The 25,126-nt window shown below is 33.0% G+C and overlaps 1 protein-coding gene across 1 annotated transcript in view; it reads right to left on the bottom strand.

Annotated features, from left to right (window-relative positions):
- Positions 1–11,247: 11,247 nt before the first annotated feature.
- The window catches only part of LOC143243781 (copine-8-like), a 59,895-nt gene continuing 46,016 nt past the window's right edge, over positions 11,248–25,126 (bottom strand). Inside the window, exons 14-18 of the mRNA XM_076487436.1 lie at positions 24,868–25,096; positions 20,765–20,892; positions 19,685–19,845; positions 17,954–18,027; positions 11,248–16,211 (exon numbers count right to left, since the gene is read on the bottom strand). Coding sequence (XP_076343551.1) covers positions 16,014–16,211; positions 17,954–18,027; positions 19,685–19,845; positions 20,765–20,892; positions 24,868–25,096 — 790 coding nt within the window. The 3' untranslated portion in view covers positions 11,248–16,013. The remainder of the gene's footprint in view (positions 16,212–17,953; positions 18,028–19,684; positions 19,846–20,764; positions 20,893–24,867; positions 25,097–25,126) is intronic.

Below are 25,126 nucleotides of genomic sequence, written 5' to 3'. Positions count from 1 at the left end.
TCACTCTATAAACTTCATGTTCGACAATCACCACGAAACGTGGAATTCATCAACGTAGAAACAGTTTGCAATAGTTGGAAAAAGCTGATGAGTGACGGCACTGAACTTAATATTGAAAAGTGTGACACTCAAGACAGAACCCTGAGGGACTCCAAATTCCTGTGGGAATGATTGAGAAAGTGTAGAATGCACACAGACCTGGAATAGCCAGTTGAGTAAAAATTCTAAAAAAACAAGAGGCAAATGGCCAATATGAGTGGAGGTCACGTAAAATTTCGGACTTCCACGTCTTGTCATAAACCTTCTCAGATCGAAGAAGACAGAAAATAGATGTTCTCTCTTGAGAAAGGCTTCCCTGATTGACGTTTCAAGTCGAATCAGGTAGCACATGGTAGAGTGCTGTCGTCAGAAAACATATTGGGTGAGTAAGAGAAAGTCGAATGATTCTTATAATCATATGGGATGAGCACTGGCTATCCTCTCCAAGACTTTACACAGGCAGCTTATCAAAGCAATAAAATCGATAGTTTGGTGGAATCTTGGGATCCTTCCCAGGCTTAGAAAAGGGTAGTATAGTAGCCTGGAACCAAGCATCAGGAAACACATCCTCCTGCCACATCTGGTTGAAAACATTCAGAAGAATAGAAAGAGAGGCAGCAGATAAATGGTGCAGCATTTTGTAATGAATATGTCGGGTCGATATACTTCTGAAGAATAAAAATCAATCTTCAGTTCCACCATGATGAATGAGCAATTGTAATAATAGAGATCCATGTCCCAAAGTGAAAGTGGCAATTTCTCGGCCCGAGTCTTGATGATCAAGAAGGTTGGGGTGGAGGTAGAAGAGCTGAAAATATAAGAAAAACTTTCCCCAAGGATGTTAGCTGTGTCGAAGGCAAAGTCAACTTCCCAGTCATTGGAAAGCAATATTAAAATTGATTGGAAGTTTTAGGACCCACTGACCCTTCAAATCTTGCCCCACACAGCTTTGGATATGGTGGATGTAACGATGTTAGTTGTGAACTTAATCCATGATTCATTCCAAATTTGACACCTGACATGCCAAGCATGGCCACATGCCTACTGATAAAAGATGTAGTTAGTAAGAGTGGAGTACCCTCTGAAGATATCCTAAGCCCATTTTTAGCCTTATGAGCCTCTTGGCAGGAAGAACTTCACCATGGACGAGGATACCGTGCAAAACGTGTGGAGGTCACAGGAATAGAACGAGGAACTATCTGGACTATACATTCAGCCACTGCTCCCATACAATCGTCAATAGATGGCAGGATCAAGTTCCAAGAGAGTGGTGAAAGAAAGCCAGTTGGTTTGGTCAGGTGGCATTGACCAGGAGCAATTTTCCCGCCAAATGATGGGAAAATTATCAGTGTCACGCTGATCAGTCTCCATACTCCACGAAAAATAAGAATAAAGTGAGTAGACAGATAGATCTACAGCAGTAAAAATCTGACTGGGTACATGAAATGAGTAAAAGAACCATAATTGAGTAGAGAGAAATTACACAGAAAGACCACTGAAGGGACTATGTTCATTAAAATTACCAAAGAGGAGAATGAGAGATGGCATCGGATCGAAAGGAACATCAAAGTCTAGTTGATTGTCTCTCCTAGAGAGGCAGATGGAACAAAGTGATGGTACAACTCAGAGAGAGAGAATCAAATGGAATGACTAGTGGCACAAACGTGGATGGCACATGTTGGGCAACCAACAATGCCATACCATCATTTGCTTGACCATTAGACAATCCATCTTTCCTACAAATGGAATACTGCCTATGCATGTCGGCATCGGCAGGATGTAAGGAAGCTTCCTGTAAGGCGAGACAAACTGAATGGTATGAACCAATCAGGACCTTTATATCATCCAAGTTTGAACATAAACCCCAACAGTTTCATTGTACCAGCGTGGCCATTTTTATTTAGTAAAGGATGAAGCAGGGTAGTTCTTTAGAAGACAAAGGTCTATTGATGTCCGTGGAATCTACCTGAAGTCGAGTGAGCAGATTTCTGTCAGAAGATGGCGAGTCTAGTGACTGTAGGTGCGGCCGTATCCTAGCAGCCAACAGAAACAGAGGTAGGAAAAGAGACAGTTGATATGGACCTCTTAACTCTCTTTTTAAAAGGGCAACAAACTGAAGATGAAAACGACTCTTCAAGAGACATAGAAATGTCAATCTCCACACCCACCACAGATGGTAGAGCAGAAGGTAGCAGCACACACCTTTGACATCGTGGAAAACAAAAGTTTCCATGCCTTAGGATGAAATATTTTGTTAACAGTCCTCAAGTGCTGTAACTCCTTTCCCTTGATCCTCTTGGGTCAACAACGGGAATAAGTACGGTTGGAGTCATCACAATTAGTGCAGAGTATCCTGATTACATAAATATATCTCATGGGCTTTACCAGCACAAAAAGCCACGACAAGAGGTCTTAGAGTGACCAAACAACTTGCACTAGAAACAACGAAGAGGGTGAGGGATGTAGGGTCGAACATTACAATGCAAGTAATCCACCTTCACAGATGCAAGGGGACGTGGAGAGGGGAACGTAAAAATAAGAATATGGGTAAGCCAAAGTACTCTATCTTTGTGAATAGAGATAGATGGCATGGCCGAATCTCATTGACTGAAGAGACTGGTGAGACTCTCTGACTCAGGGATGTTAAGAATATCCCTCTCAGCAATAATTTCTCGAGATGTATTCAGGGTAGAATGGGGAGTAACCTGAATAGGCAAACCCCAAAAACTCTTGAATTTCAAGAAGAGTTCAGTGTGTTCTGGTTTTGATATTTTAACAAGAACGTCTCTAGATCTCAATCATGGTATAGATTTGGGAGAGCCATCCAGCCCTCCCAATCCATTTTGGTTTGGTTTATTTCAAATTTCGCGCAAAGCTACACGAGGACTATCTGCGCTAGCCATCCCTAATTCAACAATGTAAGATTAGAAGGAAGACAGCTAGTTATCATCACCCACTGCCAACTCGTGGACAACGCTTTTATTAACGAATAGTGGGATAGGCTGTCATATTATAACGCTACTACGGCTGAAAGGGCGATCATTTTAGTATCACGGGGATTCGAACCCGCGACTTCAAATTGCGAGTTGAGCGCAACAAAATGACGACATCTGTCCAAGTGACTTTTCAGATAGTGAGTGTAAAATGAGGAATCACGACACGTTATCAATTGTAGCTTGAAACTTAGTATTAGAGTTCTCAAAGCATGGTTGCTTACCAATCAAGGGTTGTTTAACCTTAGCTTCTGAGTGGGTGAGAAGCCATGGAAAAAGTTCGGTGTCCACTAACCCCACTCACTATACAGCTCCACGAGGGAACGTGCTACACATCAGAAAGCTTGGCAACAATGGCAGGGTTTCATGGAAACTATACCCAAATACCAGCATCAGACACAAAGTGTACAACATCTGTTGAGAACACCCAGTACTATATCCAAATACCAGCATCAGACACAAAGTGTACACCTGTTGAGAACACCCAGTACCATACCCAAATACCAGCATCAGATACAAAGTGTACAAACCTGTTGAGAACACCCAGTACTAGTACTCAGTTGACCCTAGCTCCAGAGGACCAGTCGATTGACCCTGGGGGAGTCACTCCAGAATCTACTGTCTCCAAGAATTTAAGGCCAAAGTGGTGAGTTAGGGTTGGAACCCTGAACCACCACGGCTCGCTAGCATGGAAGACACATAAGTGTGTATTCAGATTCCAGAGGAGGTAAACTGAAAATACAGAATCTTCATTGGGAGGTCCCCTCACCACGTACAGGTATCCATAGGAGTATTGCTTCTGCAGTTGGACGTCACTTTTTCGGACGGAACTTGTAATTGGGTTAAAATATTAATTAATGTTTTGCCAGTAAGCAACTTGTATCTACTAGGTTTGATATTGTTTGGTTTGTTTTGAATTTCATGCAAAGCTACTCGAGGATTATCTGCGCTAGCCCACCCTAACTTAGCAGTGTAAGACAAGAGGGAAGGCAGTTAGTCATCATCGCCCACCGCCTTTTACCAACGAATAATGGGAATGACCGTCATGTATAACGCTCTCACGGGTGAGAGGACGAGTATGTTTGGTGTGACAGGGATTCGAACCCGCGACCTTCAGATTACAAGTCGAGTGCCTTAACCACATGGCCATGCCGTGCCACGTTTGATATGACAAAAATAAATTTTAACTTAGTTCGAGATCCACTCACCACGTGTTATTTATATTTATTTAAATACCATAATGAACTTTAAAAAATAATTGTTAAACATCTTCATTTGAGATCCACTCACCGTATGGGATCTCAACAGGATATCTTTAATACCGCGCTTGAAATCCACTCACCGTATTGTATCTCATCGAGATATTTCTAATGCCATCGTTTGAGACCCACTCACCATGTAGGATCTCAACAAAATATTATTAATACCATCATTTGAGATTCACTTACCGTACGGGATCAAAACAATTATTTTAATCTTTATTTGAGATTCACTTACCGTATGAAATCTAAAAAAGATAATTTTATATCCTTGTTCGAGAGCCACCTACCATAGGGGATCTAAGAAAGATATTTTTAATACCTTTATTTGAGATTCACTTACCGTACGAAATATAAACAAGGTACTTTTAAAGACAAAAATTTGAGATCCACTTATTGTATGGTACAATACTTTAAATACTTTTTTTGTATGTAGTATTTTATACGTAAAACAATTTGTAATTTATTCAAATAAGAAAAGTTTATTTTGTCATTTTACTGGTATAAATATTCCTTTCAATGTTCGCCTAAAGTAAAGATGCTGACAACGTCCGCAGTTTGACATTGTAGAATTGTTAATAATTTTGACCTTTAAAAACGTTTCATTGACCCTAGTTCTTACTTCACGTTGTTTTTAAGTGAGAACACTAAGACGATATAGAAAACAACACATTGTTTACGAATCAAAGGCCAAGGTCAAACAATTAGACACAGTCAAAAACGTACTATTTTCTTGCCAGTTTATCTGTTTCTCACATTGTTTCAAGTAGAAGAAAACACATTTTTTCTATACCACATAAAATCACGATCATTATAATCAGTGCCACTGGTGTTTGTTAACAGTTACTCTAACATACGAGAGATTTCAAGAAAAAATTCTAAAGTTAAATTCTTTTGCACAGCATGTCATGCTAGACAGTTATTTTTTAACTTCACATTTTCACTTGACAGCTGGTACCTTCTCTAAACATTATTTTTAAATAAACGGGTGAGAGAATATAAAAAAGACATTTCATAAATTAATTAAAGTTCTAATTATGTCAATAAATCAGTTTTCAAAAATATTATACAATAAAGTAACAAACGCATTTTAAAACTATAATATAACAACAAACTCAATCAAATCACTACATCACTAAACTTTAAGAGGGGATAAAAAATTTCCTGTATGTCTAGCATGTGTTAAACTTCGGAATAATAACATTTACTAAATAACTTGAACTTACTAAACTTTAAACCATATAATATTTTCTATAGAAGTGGTACTTACTAAACTTTAAATAATATAAGTTTTCTATAGAACTTGAACCTACTAAACTTTAACTGATATAATAGAATTTTATATAGAACTTGAACATAGTAGACTTTAACTGATATAAAATCATTTTCTTCAGAAATGGACCTATTTAATTTTAAATAATATAATAGCATTTTCTATAGAACCAGAATCTACCAAAGTCTAACTGTAGAACTTCAACCTGCTAAATTTTAACTCATGTAGCATTTTCTATAGAACTAGAACCTATGAAACTTTAATGTAATAGCACTTTATATAAAACCTGAACCTACTGAATTTTAACTAGTTTTATAGTATTTTCTATAGAACCTGAACCTACAAAGCATTAAATAATGTAGCATTTTCTATAGAACTTGAACCTACAAACATTAACTGATAATATAGCATTTTCCATAGATCTAAAACCTATGAAACTTTAAATATAATGCATTTTGTATACAACTTAAACCTATTAAGCTTTAAATAATATAATAGCATTTTCTATAGAACTTGAACCTAGTACACTTTAACAGACATAATATAATTTTCTATAGAACTTGAACATATGAAACGTTAAGTGATATAATAGCATTTTCTATAAAACTTGAAACTACTAAACTTTCACTGATATAATTGCATTTTCTATAGAACTTGAACCTACTAAAATTTAAATAACAGCATTTTGTATAGAACCTGAACCTAATTAACATTAATAGCATTTGCTATAGAATTAAAACTTACTAAACTTAAACTGATATAATTGCATTTTCTATAGAACTTGAACCTACTAAATTTTAAATAACAGTATTTTGTATAGAACCTGAACCTACTTAACATTAATAGCATTTGGTATAGAATTAAAACCTACTAAACTTAAACTGATATAATAGTATTTTGTACAGAATTAGAATCTTCTAAACTTTAACTGATATAATAGTATTTTGTACAGAATTAGAATCTTCTAAACTTTAACTGATATAATAGCATTGTATATGAAACCTGAACCTACTAAACTTTAAATTATATAATAACATTTTCCATAGAACTTGAAGTTACTAAACACTAAATAATTGTATTTTCTATAAAACTTGAGCTTACTAAACTTTAACTTATATGATAGTATTTCCTATAGAACTTGAATCTACTAAACTTTACTAGCATTTTCTACAGAATTTGAATCTACTAATCTTTAAATTATATCATAACATTTCCTACAGAGCTAGAATCTACTAAACGTTAATATATTAGCATTTTTTATAGAACTTGAACCTACTAAATGTAAATATAACATTTCCTATAGAACTTGAACCTACTAAACTTTAAATTATATAATGACATTTCCTATAGATATAGAATTTACAAAACTTTTGTATAATATTTCCTAGAAACATTGAGTTTACTTAACTTTAGCTGGTATAATGACATTGTTCAAGTAGAAAAAAAAACCAGAAAACAGACCAAACCAAATGTGTATTGTTGACAATACCAGAAAACAGACCAAACGAAATGTGTATTGTTGACAATACCAGAAATCAGACCAAACTAAATGTGTATTGTTGACAATACCAGAAATCAGACCAAACCAAATGTGTATTGTTGACAATACCAGAAATCAGACCAAACCAAATGTGTATTGTTGACAATACCAGAAATCAGACCAAACCAAATGTGTATTGTTGACAATACCAGAAATCAGACCAAACTAAATGTGTATTGTTGACAATACCAGAAATCAGACCAAACCAAATGTGTATTGTTGACAATACCAGAAATCAGACCAAACTAAATGTGTATTGTTGACAATACCAGAAATCAGACCAAACTAAATGTGTATTGTTGACAATACCAGAAATCAGACCAAACTAAATGTGTATTGTTGACAATACCAGAAAACAGACCAAACTAAATGTGTATTGTTGACAATACCAGAAAACAGACCAAACCAAATGTGTATTGTTGACAATACCAGAAATCAGACCAAACTAAATGTGTATTGTTGACAATACCAGAAATCAGACCAAACTAAATGTGTATTGTTGACAATACCAGAAATCAGACCAAACTAAATGTGTATTGTTGACAATACCAGAAATCAGACCAAACTAAATGTGTATGGTTGACAATACCAGAAATCAGACCAAACCAAATGTGTATTGTTTACAATACCAGAAATCAGACCAAACTAAATGTGTATTGTTGACAATACCAGAAATCAGACCAAACTAAATGTGTATTGTTGACAATACCAGAAATCAGACCAAACTAAATGTGTATGGTTGACAATACCAGAAATCAGACCAAACTAAATGTGTATTGTTGACAATACCAGAAAACAGACCAAACTAAATGTGTATGGTTGACAATACCAGAAATCAGACCAAACCAAATGTGTATTGTTGACAATACCAGAAATCAGACCAAACTAAATGTGTATTGTTGACAATACCAGAAATCAGACCAAACTAAATGTGTATTGTTGACAATACCAGAAATCAGACCAAACTAAATGTGTATTGTTGACAATACCAGAAATCAGACCAAACTAAATGTGTATGGTTGACAATACCAGAAATCAGACCAAACTAAATGTGTATTGTTGACAATACCAGAAAACAGACCAAACTAAATGTGTATGGTTGACAATACCAGAAATCAGACCAAACTAAATGTGTATTGTTGACAATACCAGAAATCAGACCAAACTAAATGTGTATTGTTGACAATACCAGAAATCAGACCAAACTAAATGTGTATGGTTGACAATACCAGAAATCAGACCAAACTAAATGTGTATTGTTGACAATACCAGAAATCAGACCAAACTAAATGTGTATTGTTGACAATACCAGAAATCAGACCAAACCAAATGTGTATTGTTGACAATACCAGAAATCAGACCCAAACTAAATGTGTATGGTTGACAATACCAGAAAACAGACCAAACCAAATGTGTATTGTTGACAATACCAGAAAACAGACCAAACGAAATGTGTATTGTTGACAATACCAGAAATCAGACCAAACTAAATGTGTATTGTTGACAATACCAGAAATCAGACCAAACCAAATGTGTATTGTTGACAATACCAGAAATCAGACCAAACCAAATGTGTATTGTTGACAATACCAGAAATCAGACCAAACCAAATGTGTATTGTTGACAATACCAGAAATCAGACCAAACTAAATGTGTATTGTTGACAATACCAGAAATCAGACCAAACCAAATGTGTATTGTTGACAATACCAGAAATCAGACCAAACTAAATGTGTATTGTTGACAATACCAGAAATCAGACCAAACTAAATGTGTATTGTTGACAATACCAGAAATCAGACCAAACTAAATGTGTATTGTTGACAATACCAGAAATCAGACCAAACTAAATGTGTATTGTTGACAATACCAGAAAACAGACCAAACCAAATGTGTATTGTTGACAATACCAGAAATCAGACCAAACTAAATGTGTATTGTTGACAATACCAGAAATCAGACCAAACTAAATGTGTATTGTTGACAATACCAGAAATCAGACCAAACTAAATGTGTATTGTTGACAATACCAGAAATCAGACCAAACTAAATGTGTATGGTTGACAATACCAGAAATCAGACCAAACCAAATGTGTATTGTTTACAATACCAGAAATCAGACCAAACTAAATGTGTATTGTTGACAATACCAGAAATCAGACCAAACTAAATGTGTATTGTTGACAATACCAGAAATCAGACCAAACTAAATGTGTATGGTTGACAATACCAGAAATCAGACCAAACTAAATGTGTATTGTTGACAATACCAGAAAACAGACCAAACTAAATGTGTATGGTTGACAATACCAGAAATCAGACCAAACCAAATGTGTATTGTTGACAATACCAGAAATCAGACCAAACTAAATGTGTATTGTTGACAATACCAGAAATCAGACCAAACTAAATGTGTATTGTTGACAATACCAGAAATCAGACCAAACTAAATGTGTATTGTTGACAATACCAGAAATCAGACCAAACTAAATGTGTATGGTTGACAATACCAGAAATCAGACCAAACTAAATGTGTATTGTTGACAATACCAGAAAACAGACCAAACTAAATGTGTATGGTTGACAATACCAGAAATCAGACCAAACTAAATGTGTATTGTTGACAATACCAGAAATCAGACCAAACTAAATGTGTATTGTTGACAATACCAGAAATCAGACCAAACTAAATGTGTATGGTTGACAATACCAGAAATCAGACCAAACTAAATGTGTATTGTTGACAATACCAGAAATCAGACCAAACTAAATGTGTATTGTTGACAATACCAGAAATCAGACCAAACCAAATGTGTATTGTTGACAATACCAGAAATCAGACCCAAACTAAATGTGTATGGTTGACAATACCAGAAATCAGACCAAACTAAATGTGTATGGTTGACAATACCAGAAAACAGACCAAACTAAATGTGTATGGTTGAAAAAACCAGAAAACATATCAAACTAAATGTGTATTGTTGACAATACCAGAAAACATACCAAACTAAATGTGTATGGTTGATAATACCAGACATCAGACCAAACTAAATGTGTATGGTTGACAATACCAGAAATCAGACCAAACTAAATGTGTATGGTTGACAATACCAGAAATCAGACCAAACTAAATGTGTATTGTTGACAATACCAGAAAACAGACCAAACTAAATGTGTATTGTTGACAATACCAGAAATCAGACCCAAACTAAATGTGTATTGTTGACAATACCAGAAATCAGACCCAAACTAAATGTGTATTGTTGACAATACCAGAAATCAGACCCAAACTAAATGTGTATGGTTGACAATACCAGAAATCAGACCAAACTAAATGTGTATGGTTGATAATACCAGAAAACAGACCAAACCAAATGTGTATTGTTGATAATACCAGAAAACAGACCAAACCAAATGTGGAGTTGGATTGTTAGCAATATTAAGAAACATACCAAACTAAATGCGAGTGTTATTAGTAATACCAAGAAACATACCAAACTAAATGTGAGTGTTATTAACAATACCAGAAAACAGACCAAACTAAATACGTGTTATTAGCAATACCAGAAAACAGACCAAACTAAATGTGTGTTATTAACAATACCATAAAACAGACCAAACTAAATGCAAGTGTTATTAGCAATACCAGGAAACAGACCAAACTAAATGTGAGTGTTATTAGCAATACCAGAAAACAGACCAAACTAAATGTGAGGGTTATTAGCAATACTAAAAAAACTGACCAAACTAAATGTGAGTGTTACTAGCAATACCAATAAAGAGACCAAACTAAATGTGAGAGTTGGGTTGTTACCAATTTCAAAAACATACCAAACTTAATCTTGGAGTTGGCTTATTAGCAATACCAAAAAACAGACCAAACCAAATGTGAGTGTTAGATTGTTAGGAATACCAGAAAACAAATGTGGAGGTTGGAAACTTAGCAAAAGCAAAAAATAGACCAAATAAAATTTGATGGTTGAATTGTTAGCAATACCAGAAAACTGTAGTGTTAGCAATGCCACCAGCATAGAATGTGGCTGTACTTTAATTTTGGGAATTATTTGTTTATAGTACTTCTCGATAGGGTGAAACCTAGTTTATCAGTGGTCTGTTGCAAAATGAAACATGTAAGCATAAGAATATTGAGCAACGAGTTTATTCTGATGATTACAAATCAGTTACATTAATAGCAATAGATCCTAGGACAACAACAGAGTTCCTTTTACAAGGTAAATAACAATTCCAAACAATTTTGTTCAGAGCTCTAGAAATGTACAAATAAAATCAACATTTATGATAAAACATATTACCTTTAAGTGTACACATGTATATCAGGAAGTTCTAATTACTAAATAAAAAGAGTATTTACACAATTCAGTATATGTGTTTCACGTGCAAACTCATACTGTATTCTTTGTGTGTGTACTAATTAATGCAAAGCCATATAATGCAATATCTGTGGTTTGTCCACTTTGGGGAATTTAACCTTTGATTTTAGCATTGAGTCCATAAAAAAACTTATGCAATAAAAATAATAGTATAAAATGGAAGTTATGGTTTCACCATCAACAATGTAACAATAGTTCAGTTTTGTTGATTCTACATATACAAGTCATACCATGTTTACTTTTCTAAAAAAAGGCTTGCTTGTAGAAAGATGAACTTTGTTTTTAAAATTCTGTACAGATTTCTAAAGAGTTTTCTTGTTAAAAATACCAAGAAAATCATTTTGTTGAAAGAAACACTGATAAATAACAAAAGATATGAATAAAATATTAAATGAGATGACATGTTACCTTCTTTCAGATGTTATATGTCATTATGAGAAACTTCTTGGATTAATCAGAAGATATTTAAACAGTATACACACAAACTGTTCAAATGTCATTCTTGTTTTAGGTGTTCCTAAGAAATCCTGAAATGTCAATCTTGGTTCAGGTGTTCCAAAGAAATCCTGAAATGTCAATCTTGGTTCAGGTGTTCCAAAGAAATCCTGAAATGTCAATCTTGGTTCAGGTGTTCCTAGGAAACCCTGAAATGTCAATCTTGGTTCAGGTGTTCCAAAGAAATCCTGAAATGTCATTCATGTTTCAGGTGTTCCTAGGAAACCCTGAAATGTCAATCTTGGTTCAGGTGTTCCAAAGAAATCCTGAAATGTCATTCATGTTTCAGGTGTTCCTAGGAAATACCGAAATATCATTCTTGTTTCAGATGTTATTCATTACTAAATAACATACATCAACATAGTTGCTATGTGTCATTAGTGTCAAAGAGCACAAACGTTTGGGAAATCATAATCTAATACAGAGTAATGTAACACCTTTAACATGATTTGGTCTGTTAAATACATGCAAAGAAAGGCTTACTTCACATAAAACTAAATGTTATTATTCCTAAAAAGTATAATTTTAAAACCTTGCACATGAATACTTTAGCTGATTTTATTTAATATGTTATTTCATTTGTAATAAACTTGGGAATACTTTATTGGCTGAAACTAGATTTTAAATCATTATGACAACTACCTGGTTCCAGTGCCATAAATGACAATTTTGCACAGAAGTTTACATTAAAGACACAGAACTTCCATAGCAACTTATCTTGCCAATGACTAGTTAAAGATCCCTTTGAATAAATCCATGATGGATGACAAAAAATACAACAGCCATGTAGAAATATGGCAATTTAAACTGTAACAAATAATATATTTGATTGTTATTTTTCAAAAATGTGGATTCAGACCAACCAAGGAACATTTTTCAATGTGTACAGTATATACATACATACATTAATATATATATAAACTGAAAAAAATATGAGATGTGAAAGCACATTATGGAATGCAGATAGGAATAAGAACTCACATATAAATGAACCGAGATAACAAACAAAGAGAGATGACTTGTATGAAATGCTGATCCATTTTAGTAAATTACCAGAGTACTGAAACTTGTAATAAACATGAGAACAACATAAAGCTGTAGAATAAACAACAGAGAAACACTTTTACAAGGAAAATTCTAAATCTGCTGGTTTTTCTTGTAAAATCTAAAGACTACCACAAACATTTATTCAAGCATGTCCATATTTGTTGTTCTTATTTATTGTTGATAGCTGGCTTTGTATCAATTGTTTGTTTTTCTCATGACAAACACTAAAGAAACAGTGACAGTAAACAAAGTATGGTATATAAATGTAGATACAAAAACAGAAATAATCACAGTAAACAAATGAAGAGAAATTTGTTGGAAAAAAATTATAGTAATCAGTCCAAGAGAAACCAATGTATTTAAAAAGAAGGAATTTACAGTTTACAAACCAAGGAATATAAGTGTAGTTACAAAGAAAATAATGACAAACTAACCAAACAAAAAGTTTTGTTACAAAGAAAAATGTCCAGACAAACAAACCAATGAAAACAAAAGTAAACAGATTAGGTAATTCAATTTTAGATACATGTACAAGTTGCATATATTCTTGTAACATATATAAATGTTCAAAAGTGAAGAATAAGGCTAAGATATGAATAACATAATTTGAATATTTCACATATTTCAGACAGTAAATTTAATTTACAGATATCTATAATTTTCTAGTTCAGTCACAGTTTCTTACACTACAAAGTTCTCATTACATATCCTGAAAACAGTGACTGTAATGAATGTTTGTTATATTTCTAATCCAGAAAGATTAATGTAGAAGGGAATGGAGATGTGTTGATTCTATACAAATTTATAATGCCAACTTACTACAGATAAAAATTTGAAAAAATAAATTAACCACTGCTTTTGATACGAGTGAAGAGTTTACTACCACTTATAATTTACCTAGTAACTGTGACTATATCTCAATTATATTAAATCTACATGTTTATGGTTACTGGTTTTCTTTAATATACGTGCAAGAGAAACTTCTCAGCAAATATAATAAAAAGTCTTAGTTACAAATGAAACAATAAAAGTTTTGGTTCTACATATATTAAATCAATAACCTTTAATTTAGTTTTAAAAAAACAACAACAAAAGCACATAAAACATCTTTAACATAATTCCGTTTTAACAATATTTGTTACTAATGACCACAGTAATGGCGTTGCCTTTGCATCGCCAAATGTAATGAAATTTTAAAGTAATCCATCAGTTATCTAATATTAAAATATATATCACTTTCTGGCTTATAATTTACCTTTTCTATTCTAATTCTAGATACCTATTTTAACATATCCTATCCACAGTCATACATCAAAACACCATTAAATTCCTCATAGCAAGTAATATAATAATCTAAAACATTATACATAACATCAAGAGTCAAAATACAAATTCCACTGATCAGAACAAGACAAACATAAAGCCATGAAACTTTGTTCTATGTTAAACATGTTTGTGTAGTTTGAGATTTGAATAAGCTATTGAATACAGACTGAACCAAAACCTAGGCTTACTAATGATGAAATGAAAGTACTAGAACATTTTGCCAAGTTCAAAGTTTTTTTTATCTCATGTTTATGGCTCAAAAATAGGCAAATTTGATGTAAAAACCTAGTACTTTTGCTTAACAGTGACTTTCAAGGAAAGTGTTAGAGGAGACAGTTACATGTTTGTAAGTACCAATATGGACAAAAGCTCCTGACATAAGGACCACTTGAAGGTTTACATAACAGACAGCTCAACTGTTCTCCACAAGTTTGTTCATGTACACTTGATACAGTGAATATCTTAGTAAGCCATGGCATAAGAGTTCTACAGACGAGTTTAACAGACTTCAACACAAACAATTATTAAAGTATAGGACAAACATTTAGGTCCAAATTAAAGGACTCACAAGTACTGTATATGAATAGCCAGCAATATGCTGAAAAACATTTAGAATATGAAAGTATTCTTTATAGAACAAACATGAAACACAAACTGAAAAGCTTTAGTATAAATCTCAACTCTACATTGAAAAATGTACTTCTGCTAATGCTTGCTGAATTTAGCATCAGTTTACCTAAGTTTTGTACTAAATGAACATCTGAATTTGAAGGTCACTGTATGCAGTATTGTGTGATAGCAAAGTTTTTTTTATTGTTTAATGTATGTTTCCCATAAAAGATGCCTTTCAGTTCTTATATTTATTCTTTTAGTGAAAAGCTTATGAAAGGAAATAAATCGCAAAAATGTAAAGATGTAAACAACACTTATATGAAAAGTTATATAAAAGTGGCACTTGTATTAAACACTTAGAATTAAAAAACATTACGAGAAATATTCAAGAACAGTGGGACTGTAGGGTTAACATACTTCATAAAGTTACAGGATGTCTAAACAGCAAGACTTCATAATTATACTTCAGTTACAATATCTGTTTCATTCCATAACATTTGTTGTTCATGAAACTTATAATAGCTCAATAGCACATCTGTCATATTCCAGCCAGCCTGATGAAGTATGTTATTGGCCTTATTTCCACTTGATATGATACATACAATGAGGTTGGCATAATATTAAATATTCTTATTTGCTTTCCCTAACAATATCTTATATTATTTCACAATACTAAGTGAATGTAAATTACACTGAACAAAATATTAGTGAATAAACATTAATCCGTTTACATGTCAACATAATTTTAATATGGCACAGACAACAGCAAACTTTGAATTAGTTTTAAAGGTTGTTTAAGAACATTTATGATACATTTTATGAAATGACTATTAAGAGTTTAGTCTAGATGATGGAAATTGTGCTTTTAAAATATAAAAAAATTTTGCTGAAAAAAAATAGGCACAAGTGGTGCAGAAGCTGCAATAATTTCCTTTTAAAAATAAAGGAAATAGATTGAAAACCAGATAAACTTAAAACTGAGAGAACTAGTTCCAGTCATATTCAGTGTTCCACACACCACAAAGGAAGGGACCCAATTTATGTGGCACTCGGGATTCCAGCCACACTGCCCGACGCTGGAGGAGGTGATACCGAAGTTGGACGCTTAGCTTTAATCCCTCGTTTCTTCATATATTCTATGAACTGGTCTGGAATTTCTGCAAGCACTTCTCTAGCTAATCTAGCCTGATTTGCAATCCAATTTGATCCAGAAAGGAAATCCCTAAATGGTACAAACTAAAACAAAAGAAATCTAGTTTACTTACATGAATAACCATCTCTTCTTATCATACAGAAGTGCCTAAATTATTAATGTATTTTCGTCATCACGAATTGCTTAATGTATTACTATTCCACTTTATAAGGGTGATAAGGCGGAGTTATTCATTAATTATTATTATATAAAACTCCCTGATGAAAATTATTCACTTGTTATCTGGTTTAATAGTTACCTATGTAGTAATGGTAAACATTATGTTAAAAAAAAGTTCTATCAAATTGCAATTTTTAGATAGTTTATTAGTGAGAAAGCTTTAGGTTTGGTAAGCCTTTTATTTCCCAATGTTCAAGTGTGTGCATCTTAGTGTGACATTAACAATTCTATATAATTAATACAAAAAAATATTTAAATTAATAATATGCCTTCAAATATTGGACAGAGTTAAATGTGAAGTGTGCAATTGGTGTCAGTTTTGCATATAAAATGAAAGGAAGCATGCAACTTAAATAAATCTTAAGTTAGTAGCTTATTTAAGTATGACTGTGACTACATAATTTGTTTGACTAAACTACTGTTGAGGTATATAAAATTACTGCTTGCCAGCAAGTGAATTATTATAAGAGTTCTTCAATTAAACATTTACTAAACATTAATTATAAACAAATTTAGGTTATAACACAAAGAAGCAATTGAATACACAGTTTATAGTAAAACACTACTACATTCCCAATAACAATGTTTTCTACTGTCAGTTATTCAAAAGCTAAATCCTTGTAGTGCCTGCTCAAAACACATAGGGCCCGAAGATTTTGAACTCCAATGTCAAGTGGTACAAACAGATATGTATTTTATGACTTTTTAAAGAATGCTGAAAAAGTGACTACATCTAGCAAAGAAAATTACATACAAAATGTTAACCCCAACAGTAGAAAACAGTATACATATTATTACCCCAACGACCTTCAGAAGAGATATATTAATTACCCTAATGACTTTTGGCATTTATTTTTACCACTAGTAACCTCTAGTAGAGAACATTATATATATTGTTACTCAAATAACCTTTACCACAGAATATTATGAGTTACTTGCATTTTGATTTTAATCAGAATGTTGAGTTAGTACTACCAGCAGATAGATAATAACACATTGGCTACTACAAAATGTTGAATAGTTGCAGTAGTCATACTGGTAAAACAACAATTTGGTTTCAGTGGAAAACAGAAAACGTCCATTACATGGATTCACTGGTTACAATATTGATCCAGCTGTTCAAACTAAGTGTTTGGTACGAAAGAGTCTTTATAGTGAATCACGTTTTTGATGAACTGTTTAAAGCACTCTTCTTTACAAGAAGAAGTATTACAATGTAGCACTCTCTCACTGATCTTTCAAAGCATGCATCTTGTGATGTTGGTCTTCAAACTACAAAATGATACATCAAACTTAAGTTTGTTATATAGTATTTATACATTTCTTTTTGATATGTTTCTTACTGAAATGCTCAACAATTGAATAATTGGAGTAAAATGTTAGGAACAGTGGTAACAGTTTTGTGTGTCTGATTATAGCATCATATTTAGCAACTTTTTATTTAATTACTAAAACTGTCTGAACTGCTATTATATTGTATGCACAAATTAATACTTACAGAACACAAAAGATTACTTTTGAGAAGGAATTATTAGAAATACCCAAAAAAATTCCTGACTTTGAAATTCTTGTAAAGTTTTGACTACGATCATAACCAACCTCTCACCTGTACAATATCTCTTTCAGCAAAACGTCCATGTGAACTTATCCTTACATCATCTCCATCCAATTCTTCCATTGCTGAAACACAAAAGTACCATTAACAGATTACTTCTCTAGTGAAGAAATAAAATAAAACACCTGTAAACATAAAAACATTAGTATGAACTGCATAAAGTCCAAAACAGAGTCAAACGCAAAATGTCTGACATTCTCAGGTTTTATAAACATTACTCAAGAGTTGAACCCAGTATACAGTACAGATGCAAATATTTGCATTACCTTAATATAAACAATATTTTGTTATTTGAAAACAACATTACACAATAATGAGAATCATTATTTAGAATAAGCATTTCGGTTCCTTATTATAGTCAGGAGTTGAACTTTTATGAAAGACATTTACATAGATAAATGTCACCTTTAATCAAGAAAGTGATAGACTAAAAACATGTATAACTGACCTTCAAGAAAGCTGCAAGTAATAGACTACTGAAAGTTCTATGTCAACCAATAAGCAACATAAAGAACTAACAACAGTCTAGGAAATTATAGCCTTAAACAAATCTAACTTAAATTCAAGAAAGTTATAATTAATATCGACTACTAGACATTCTACATTAATTAATAAATAAAACAGGCTACTGGAAGCAACATAAATATTTGGTTGTGCCACACTAATCCATAAATAATATAAACTGGCTGTGCCACACTAATCCAAAAATAATATACACATTTGGTTGTGCCACACTTATCCAAAAATAATATAAACATTTGGTTGTGCCACACTAATCCAAAAATAATATAAACATTTGGTTGTGCCACACTAATCCAAAAATAATATAAACATTTGGTTGTGCCACACTAATACAAAAATAATATAAACATTTGGTTGTGCCACACTAATCCAAAAATAATATAAACATTTGGTTGTGCCACACTAATCCAAAAATAATATAAACATTTGGTTGTGCCACACTAATCCAAAAATAATATAAACATTTGGTTGTGCCACACTTATCTGTAAATAATATAAACAACTGGCTGTCTTACACTAATCCTTAAATAATATAAACATTTGACTGTGCCACACTAATCTGTAAATAATATAAACAATTTGCTGTGTTACACTAACCTACAAGTCACACACATTTAGTTGTCCTCCACTAATCTGGACATGATACAGAAATTTGGTGGTGCAATACTAATTACTTAGGTACTACTAATAATTGTGACTCATAAATCCATATGCAACACAGACATTTGGACATGCTGCACTAATCCATAAAATAAAATGTACACTTAGATTTACAGCTTCAATCCATAATTCAAACATTAAGCTGTGTCACACACTAATCTTTAACTAACACTGACATTTGGACATGGAATGCTAATCCATATGTAGTATAGACATTTTGCTATACTAACCTGAATGTAATTTGCCATTATTTGACTGTGCTACACTAACCTGTAAGTGAAAGACATTTTCACAGAGTCACATTAATTTGTAAGTAATACAAATATTTGGCTATATTCTGCTGCTCCACTTAATTTTTTTATATGTTAATAAATGAAACCTCTATCTAGTGAAATATGAAAATTAGAATAAAACCAGCCTGTTACTGTAACCACAACGGTTACTTTAACTGGAACTATCACAATTAAAATGGTAACTTTATACCATCATTACCACATGTGCAGAAAGAAATAGTTTTTTACTAATAAAACTGCCACCAACCAGCAAAGTCTGCAGGGCCTACACCCACAATAATGACTGACATAGGAAGAGATGCTGCCTGGACAATAGCTTGTTTAGTCTGTGGCATGTCACTAATAACCCCATCTGTGATGATCAACAGTATGAAGTAATGGGTGCCTTCTTGGTAGGCAGCAGCAAACCTGTAGTTCAGTTTCACAAAACATTTAACTCACAGTTAGTTACAGAAGATTTAATTAGAAAGAGGGGAAAACAAAACATTTATCTTACAATTAGGCACAAAAGATTTAACTAGAATGATAAGCAAACAAAACATTTATCTTGCAATTAGTTACAAAAGATTTAATTAGCAAGATAAGAAAACAAACTTTCCTCTCATTTCTAGTTCATATTATAATCAATAGTTAAGAATTAGATTTGTGAAAATATGAATTTAACCTTCATAATAGTTCAAACTTAGTTTCATGTCAAATGTTTAAAAATTATGAAAGCCAATATCCTTGACATCATTATCTTTATCTTGGATCTCATGAAAAAAACCCTTCAAATTTTCCTTTTGAATTCTGCAAATTTCCTGAATTAAGTTTACACATTTTAAGACTGTTTTTTTCATTGACTTAGTGTATGAATCTGTGACTTATTAAAATCTCTGAGTGGTTGTTAGCTCTGTTAACGTTAAAGGTAATCAAATGTTTTCTACATTTGATATGTTTTAACTTTCTGATGAACAGTTTCATGATGATTCTAAATATTTCTGAGGCTGCTATACAAGTTACTTTTTAAATTATTTTAGTTTTGATCTATCTAATTAATTTTTGATGCTGAATAACATTTGTGTTTAGAATCAAACAAAAATTACAAAGTGAAACAGGTAATTTATCTATACCTAAATTAAAACCATTTCAGGTTCTCAACTAAATTGAAATCTTATGTTATATTACTTCCACACCAATCAGAAAGAGACTGATACATATTTCTATCAAGAACTGTGCTTTTACTGTTACTCATGTTGATACTCAATTTCCACGACTATTTATGTTGTATGACAAATTTTAGAAACAAGAAGATTTTGAGACCAATAAAAATAATACAAATGCTTACCGAGCTACATGGTTAATAACAGGAGCAAAGTTAGTTGGTCCATAGAGTTGAACTGAGTATAGTGCTTGATTATAGGCCTGCAGGATTCCATCTACACCTTGACAATATGGGTTATTTGGATTACCATTCTATAAAATCAAAGTACAACAGCTTTAAGGAAAGTGGATAACTATCTTCAATATTGTTTAAAGAATATAATTATTTAATACTACGAAAATAACTCAGTAAGTCCAATGAAAGTAGTATTTCAATTTAACTACACAAAAGTTAATATTTCTCTTACCTGAAAATGCATTTCTGATTGACACTGACCTCTATACACAGTTTAGGTATATTCCTTGAGCATCTACCAGACAGATTCACATGCCACTAGCCAAAAGTTAACTTTCACCTAATTTCATGCAATTTAACATAAACTGCACTGATATACAACTACATTAAAAAGCCCTATGCACATTATCTCCTTTCGTACACTTAAATTCATTGTAAACTTCATTCATTGATGAAGCAAGAACAAAATGTGGCACCAAAAGTGGGGAGGATGGGTTGAACATGTGAGTACTGGTTAGCACCTATCATAAAATACATTTTCAGGTAAAGAAAATGTTAACTTAAAAGATGAAACCAAGAGAGAGAGAATGGAAGGTTAAGGTAATTTTAGTTCAAGTAAGTTACTACGCAAAGTAAATCAGGTACAAGTCACATTCTCAAAAATAGGCTTAGTAAATATGTGGTAATCCACATATTGGACAATGGCTGCAAGGACCCTCAAAATTAACAAACCTTCTAAAGCCATAGCAGAAAGAACATGTTACTCACTCAGGACTAAATCACAGACTCTTGAGAATTCACAATAAAAATCAAAGCTTTTGAAATGAAAGCTACAGAAAACAAAAACTAAACTTTTGTAATGATGCAGTCTCAATAAAGTGAACTCAGACAAACAAGTCTGTTTAAATTCAGTGCCAAAGAGAAGAACATGTGTAGGAGCAGTTATTGTCCATAAGCATGAGTTGCCTTCCTCTTAGTGGATGGCTTTTGCAACATCATAATGACATCAAGTACCAGTACAATGCACACTATATCACATGAAATTAGGTGAGAGTTGACTAAATGGTAGAGGAATGCAAATTTCTGGCAGACACATGAGGAAGATAGCTGGACTGTCTGAATAGGTGAGTCATAAAGTCAGGCACATAAACAACATCCAACACTTCAGACTATATGACATTAAATAACATCATGACCTCAAACTAATTAACAGAACTAAAGATAGTATAATACTGTAATAAAATACAATATTTTACAAGGGTTACAAAAATGGAAAGGCCTATGTAGAGAGATTTTATTTAATGTTTGATTATAATGAGTCTTCAAGACAGCAAGAGTTTGACACTAAAGTTGTAAAACTTTGAAAAATTTTCACCATCAAATTTACACCTTTTACCAATACAAGTCAGGTCCAATTACATCAAAGCTATCAAACTTGAAGGTGGTTAAAAAGTACAGTTCAGAGAATGGTTCATAACAAATTCAAAGAATGAAAACTGAGGCATAAGACTGTAGATTTCAGGAAGTACAGCCAGTATGTGACAACTCTTGCACAGAGAATGTATGAACTGTAAAATACCACTATCAACAGGGAAACAAGTGATAGCTAATAGAGCAAACCTTATACATAAAGATGTTTTCAGGAAAAACTAGCTGTTACCTTAAACTTTGACTACAATGGACTGCACTGAATCTCTATTAACAAACATTATTTGTCTCTTAAAGTTGCAATCTTTCTAGCTGTAACAGAATGACCGTTTCCTTTACCTAACTACATATGAATGTTACTGGTCTTCTGAATAGAAACTGGCTAAAATTAGCTTATTTGATCACCTTACTCGTCACCTACTGTCCACAGTTTTGACACACTACACTTCTCAGAATAATGAATAGCTTATATAACCACTCCTTAGAATAATGGTTGTCTCATGTGCAGCCTCTCCATTGCGACATCCATTTCTCAAAATAATGTGCCTTACGTATGGCCTCTCTACTGCAATATCCACTTCTCACAGTAATGAATATCTTGTGTGTAGCCTGTCCACTTCTCACAGTAATGAATATCTTGTGTGTAGCCTGTCCACTTCTCACAGTAATGAATATCTTGTGTGTAGCCTGTCCACTTCTCACAGTAATGAATATCTTGTGTGTTGCCTGTCCACTTCTCACAGTAATGAATATCTTGTGTGCAACCTGTCCACTTCTCACAGTAATGAATATCTTGTGTGTAGCCTGTCCACTTCTCACAGTAATGAATGTCTTGTGTGTAGCCTCTCTGGCATTGTTTCCATTTTTCAAAGTAACAAATGTTTCATGTTCAGCTTCTTCCATATGATATCTACTTCTCACAGTAATGAATGTATTTTTTTTGTAGCCTCTCCACCATGTTGTCTATTTCTCACAGTAACAAATGGTTTCACATGCAGCCACTAAACCATGACATTCCACAATACTGAGCTTATACTGCAGTTTTCTCTGACATTAGATGTTTGCAACCAGAGTTTCTCAAGATATTTTATTGTAGTGGTTCTCCTAATTTCTTTCACAACATAACCCAATATACAGCCTTGACATAACCTTTCTCAAGAACTCAAAAGCTCAAAGATTCCACAGAAAAAACTTAAGATGAGAAAATAAATCAAATAATCAAAGTGCTTACAAAAAGGAGAATTTTCTTCATTTTGAATATCAGCTATCTGTATGACTTGAAAAATCCAGTTGTTGTGTTTGCTATTCTCTGATGGCTTCATTAAGAGATAAAGTACTTCTCACCATACAGCTTAACTCACTCCATTCAATCAGAATTGTGGGCAAAGCTAAGTTTGTATGGAGCCTTTACAATTCTGGATGTGTATTTACATCAACATAATACAAGAACATAATGTTGAAGCAATAAAATCAATTGAACAATTACTGGAAATATGTGTGTGCACTGTAAGCACTTGTATACATTAATTACAGATTCCATTTAACCTATCAAAAAAATACCCACACATTGTGATGGCTCTCTCAAATAACACCAAGTGTTTTCACTTTGCAGAACTTCAAGATATAATGCATATAGGCATTAATGAAACAATCAGAGTGCAGCAGGAAATAACAGCTGCATTTACTTGGGTTACAATCTAAAAGCAGCCTTGGTAGGTATGTACATACCAAGTGGGTCCCCTGCTACAAGCTTGTTAGCAGTTTGGTCAGGAAATGTAGGAATGATTTTGAAGAAAGTTAGAATGAAGGAAAGTAACAGGATAACTTGCTTTCACGAGACTATCTTTGTGTCTTCTACCTGATATACTCTTTAAAACATTCAGGTACGTTACACTTACTTTCTTATCTTTAAAGGAAGACATAATTTATCGAAATCGCACCATAAAAAAGAAGTCAAAGCTTCACAGTACTGGGGTTCCCAAACTTTGCCGGCTGGTGGACTCCCTCCCCACAACTTTATTATTGTACTGGCAGACTACCTGCCATTAAAAGTAGTTTTTATCATGTGTAACTGGTGTACCATATACATATTCTACTTCATTTACAGCTTCATTCTACCTTTAAGGAATAAACAATGAAAGGAGATTTAAGTATGGAAAATGTTAAACAAATCTTAAGGCTTACTTTAAGGTGAAGGATGATACTGCTTTACTAAAACAATCTTGGATTTTCTCCATCATTGTATGATAGCTTCAACTGAAAACCCACATTTATGTTATTTCTGTACTTCAATTCAACTGGGAGTCAACTGTCTTGTCTTTTGCAATCAGCAGACAGTGGTGCCAGGTGCACAACAAATTTAAATAATTCAATTTATGTTAATTACAATTAATAATTTGGGATTTATATATACAGTATTACTATATTAGTTTTATAATGTCTTAGCATTTTATTTGTTATTCTTTCAATAAATGGTAATTTCATAAATTTGATGTATTACTACAGACTTCCTTAAGTGGACCCACAGAGGAATGAAGACTACAGTTTGTAAACATCTGCTATAGTATTTTGCTCAATATAAAGCTTTTCTGATGGATAAAAAACATACAATTATAAGACATTACCAGAAAAAATTCATGAGACACTCTGCCATCTGGTGGTAATCTTGCACCAAACCCTAAAGCAGGAAACATTTTATCACTATCATAATCTTGAATGATTTCTCCTACTGCTTTTATTGCAAGAGAATATGCATTAGGTCTCTGAGGATCCATACAATGGAGGGAATTCGCCTTACGAGGATCTCCATTGGATGCAGTAAAATCAACAGCAACAGTAAAATTAATCTGTGTTCTGTAAGAAAAAAAACAGTATATTTCTAAT

The sequence above is a fragment of the Tachypleus tridentatus genome, chromosome 1 (genome assembly GCF_004210375.1).
Source record: "Tachypleus tridentatus isolate NWPU-2018 chromosome 1, ASM421037v1, whole genome shotgun sequence".
NCBI classification, from domain to species: Eukaryota; Metazoa; Arthropoda; class Merostomata; order Xiphosura; family Limulidae; genus Tachypleus; species Tachypleus tridentatus.
This window is presented reverse-complemented; position numbering and strand designations above follow the sequence as displayed.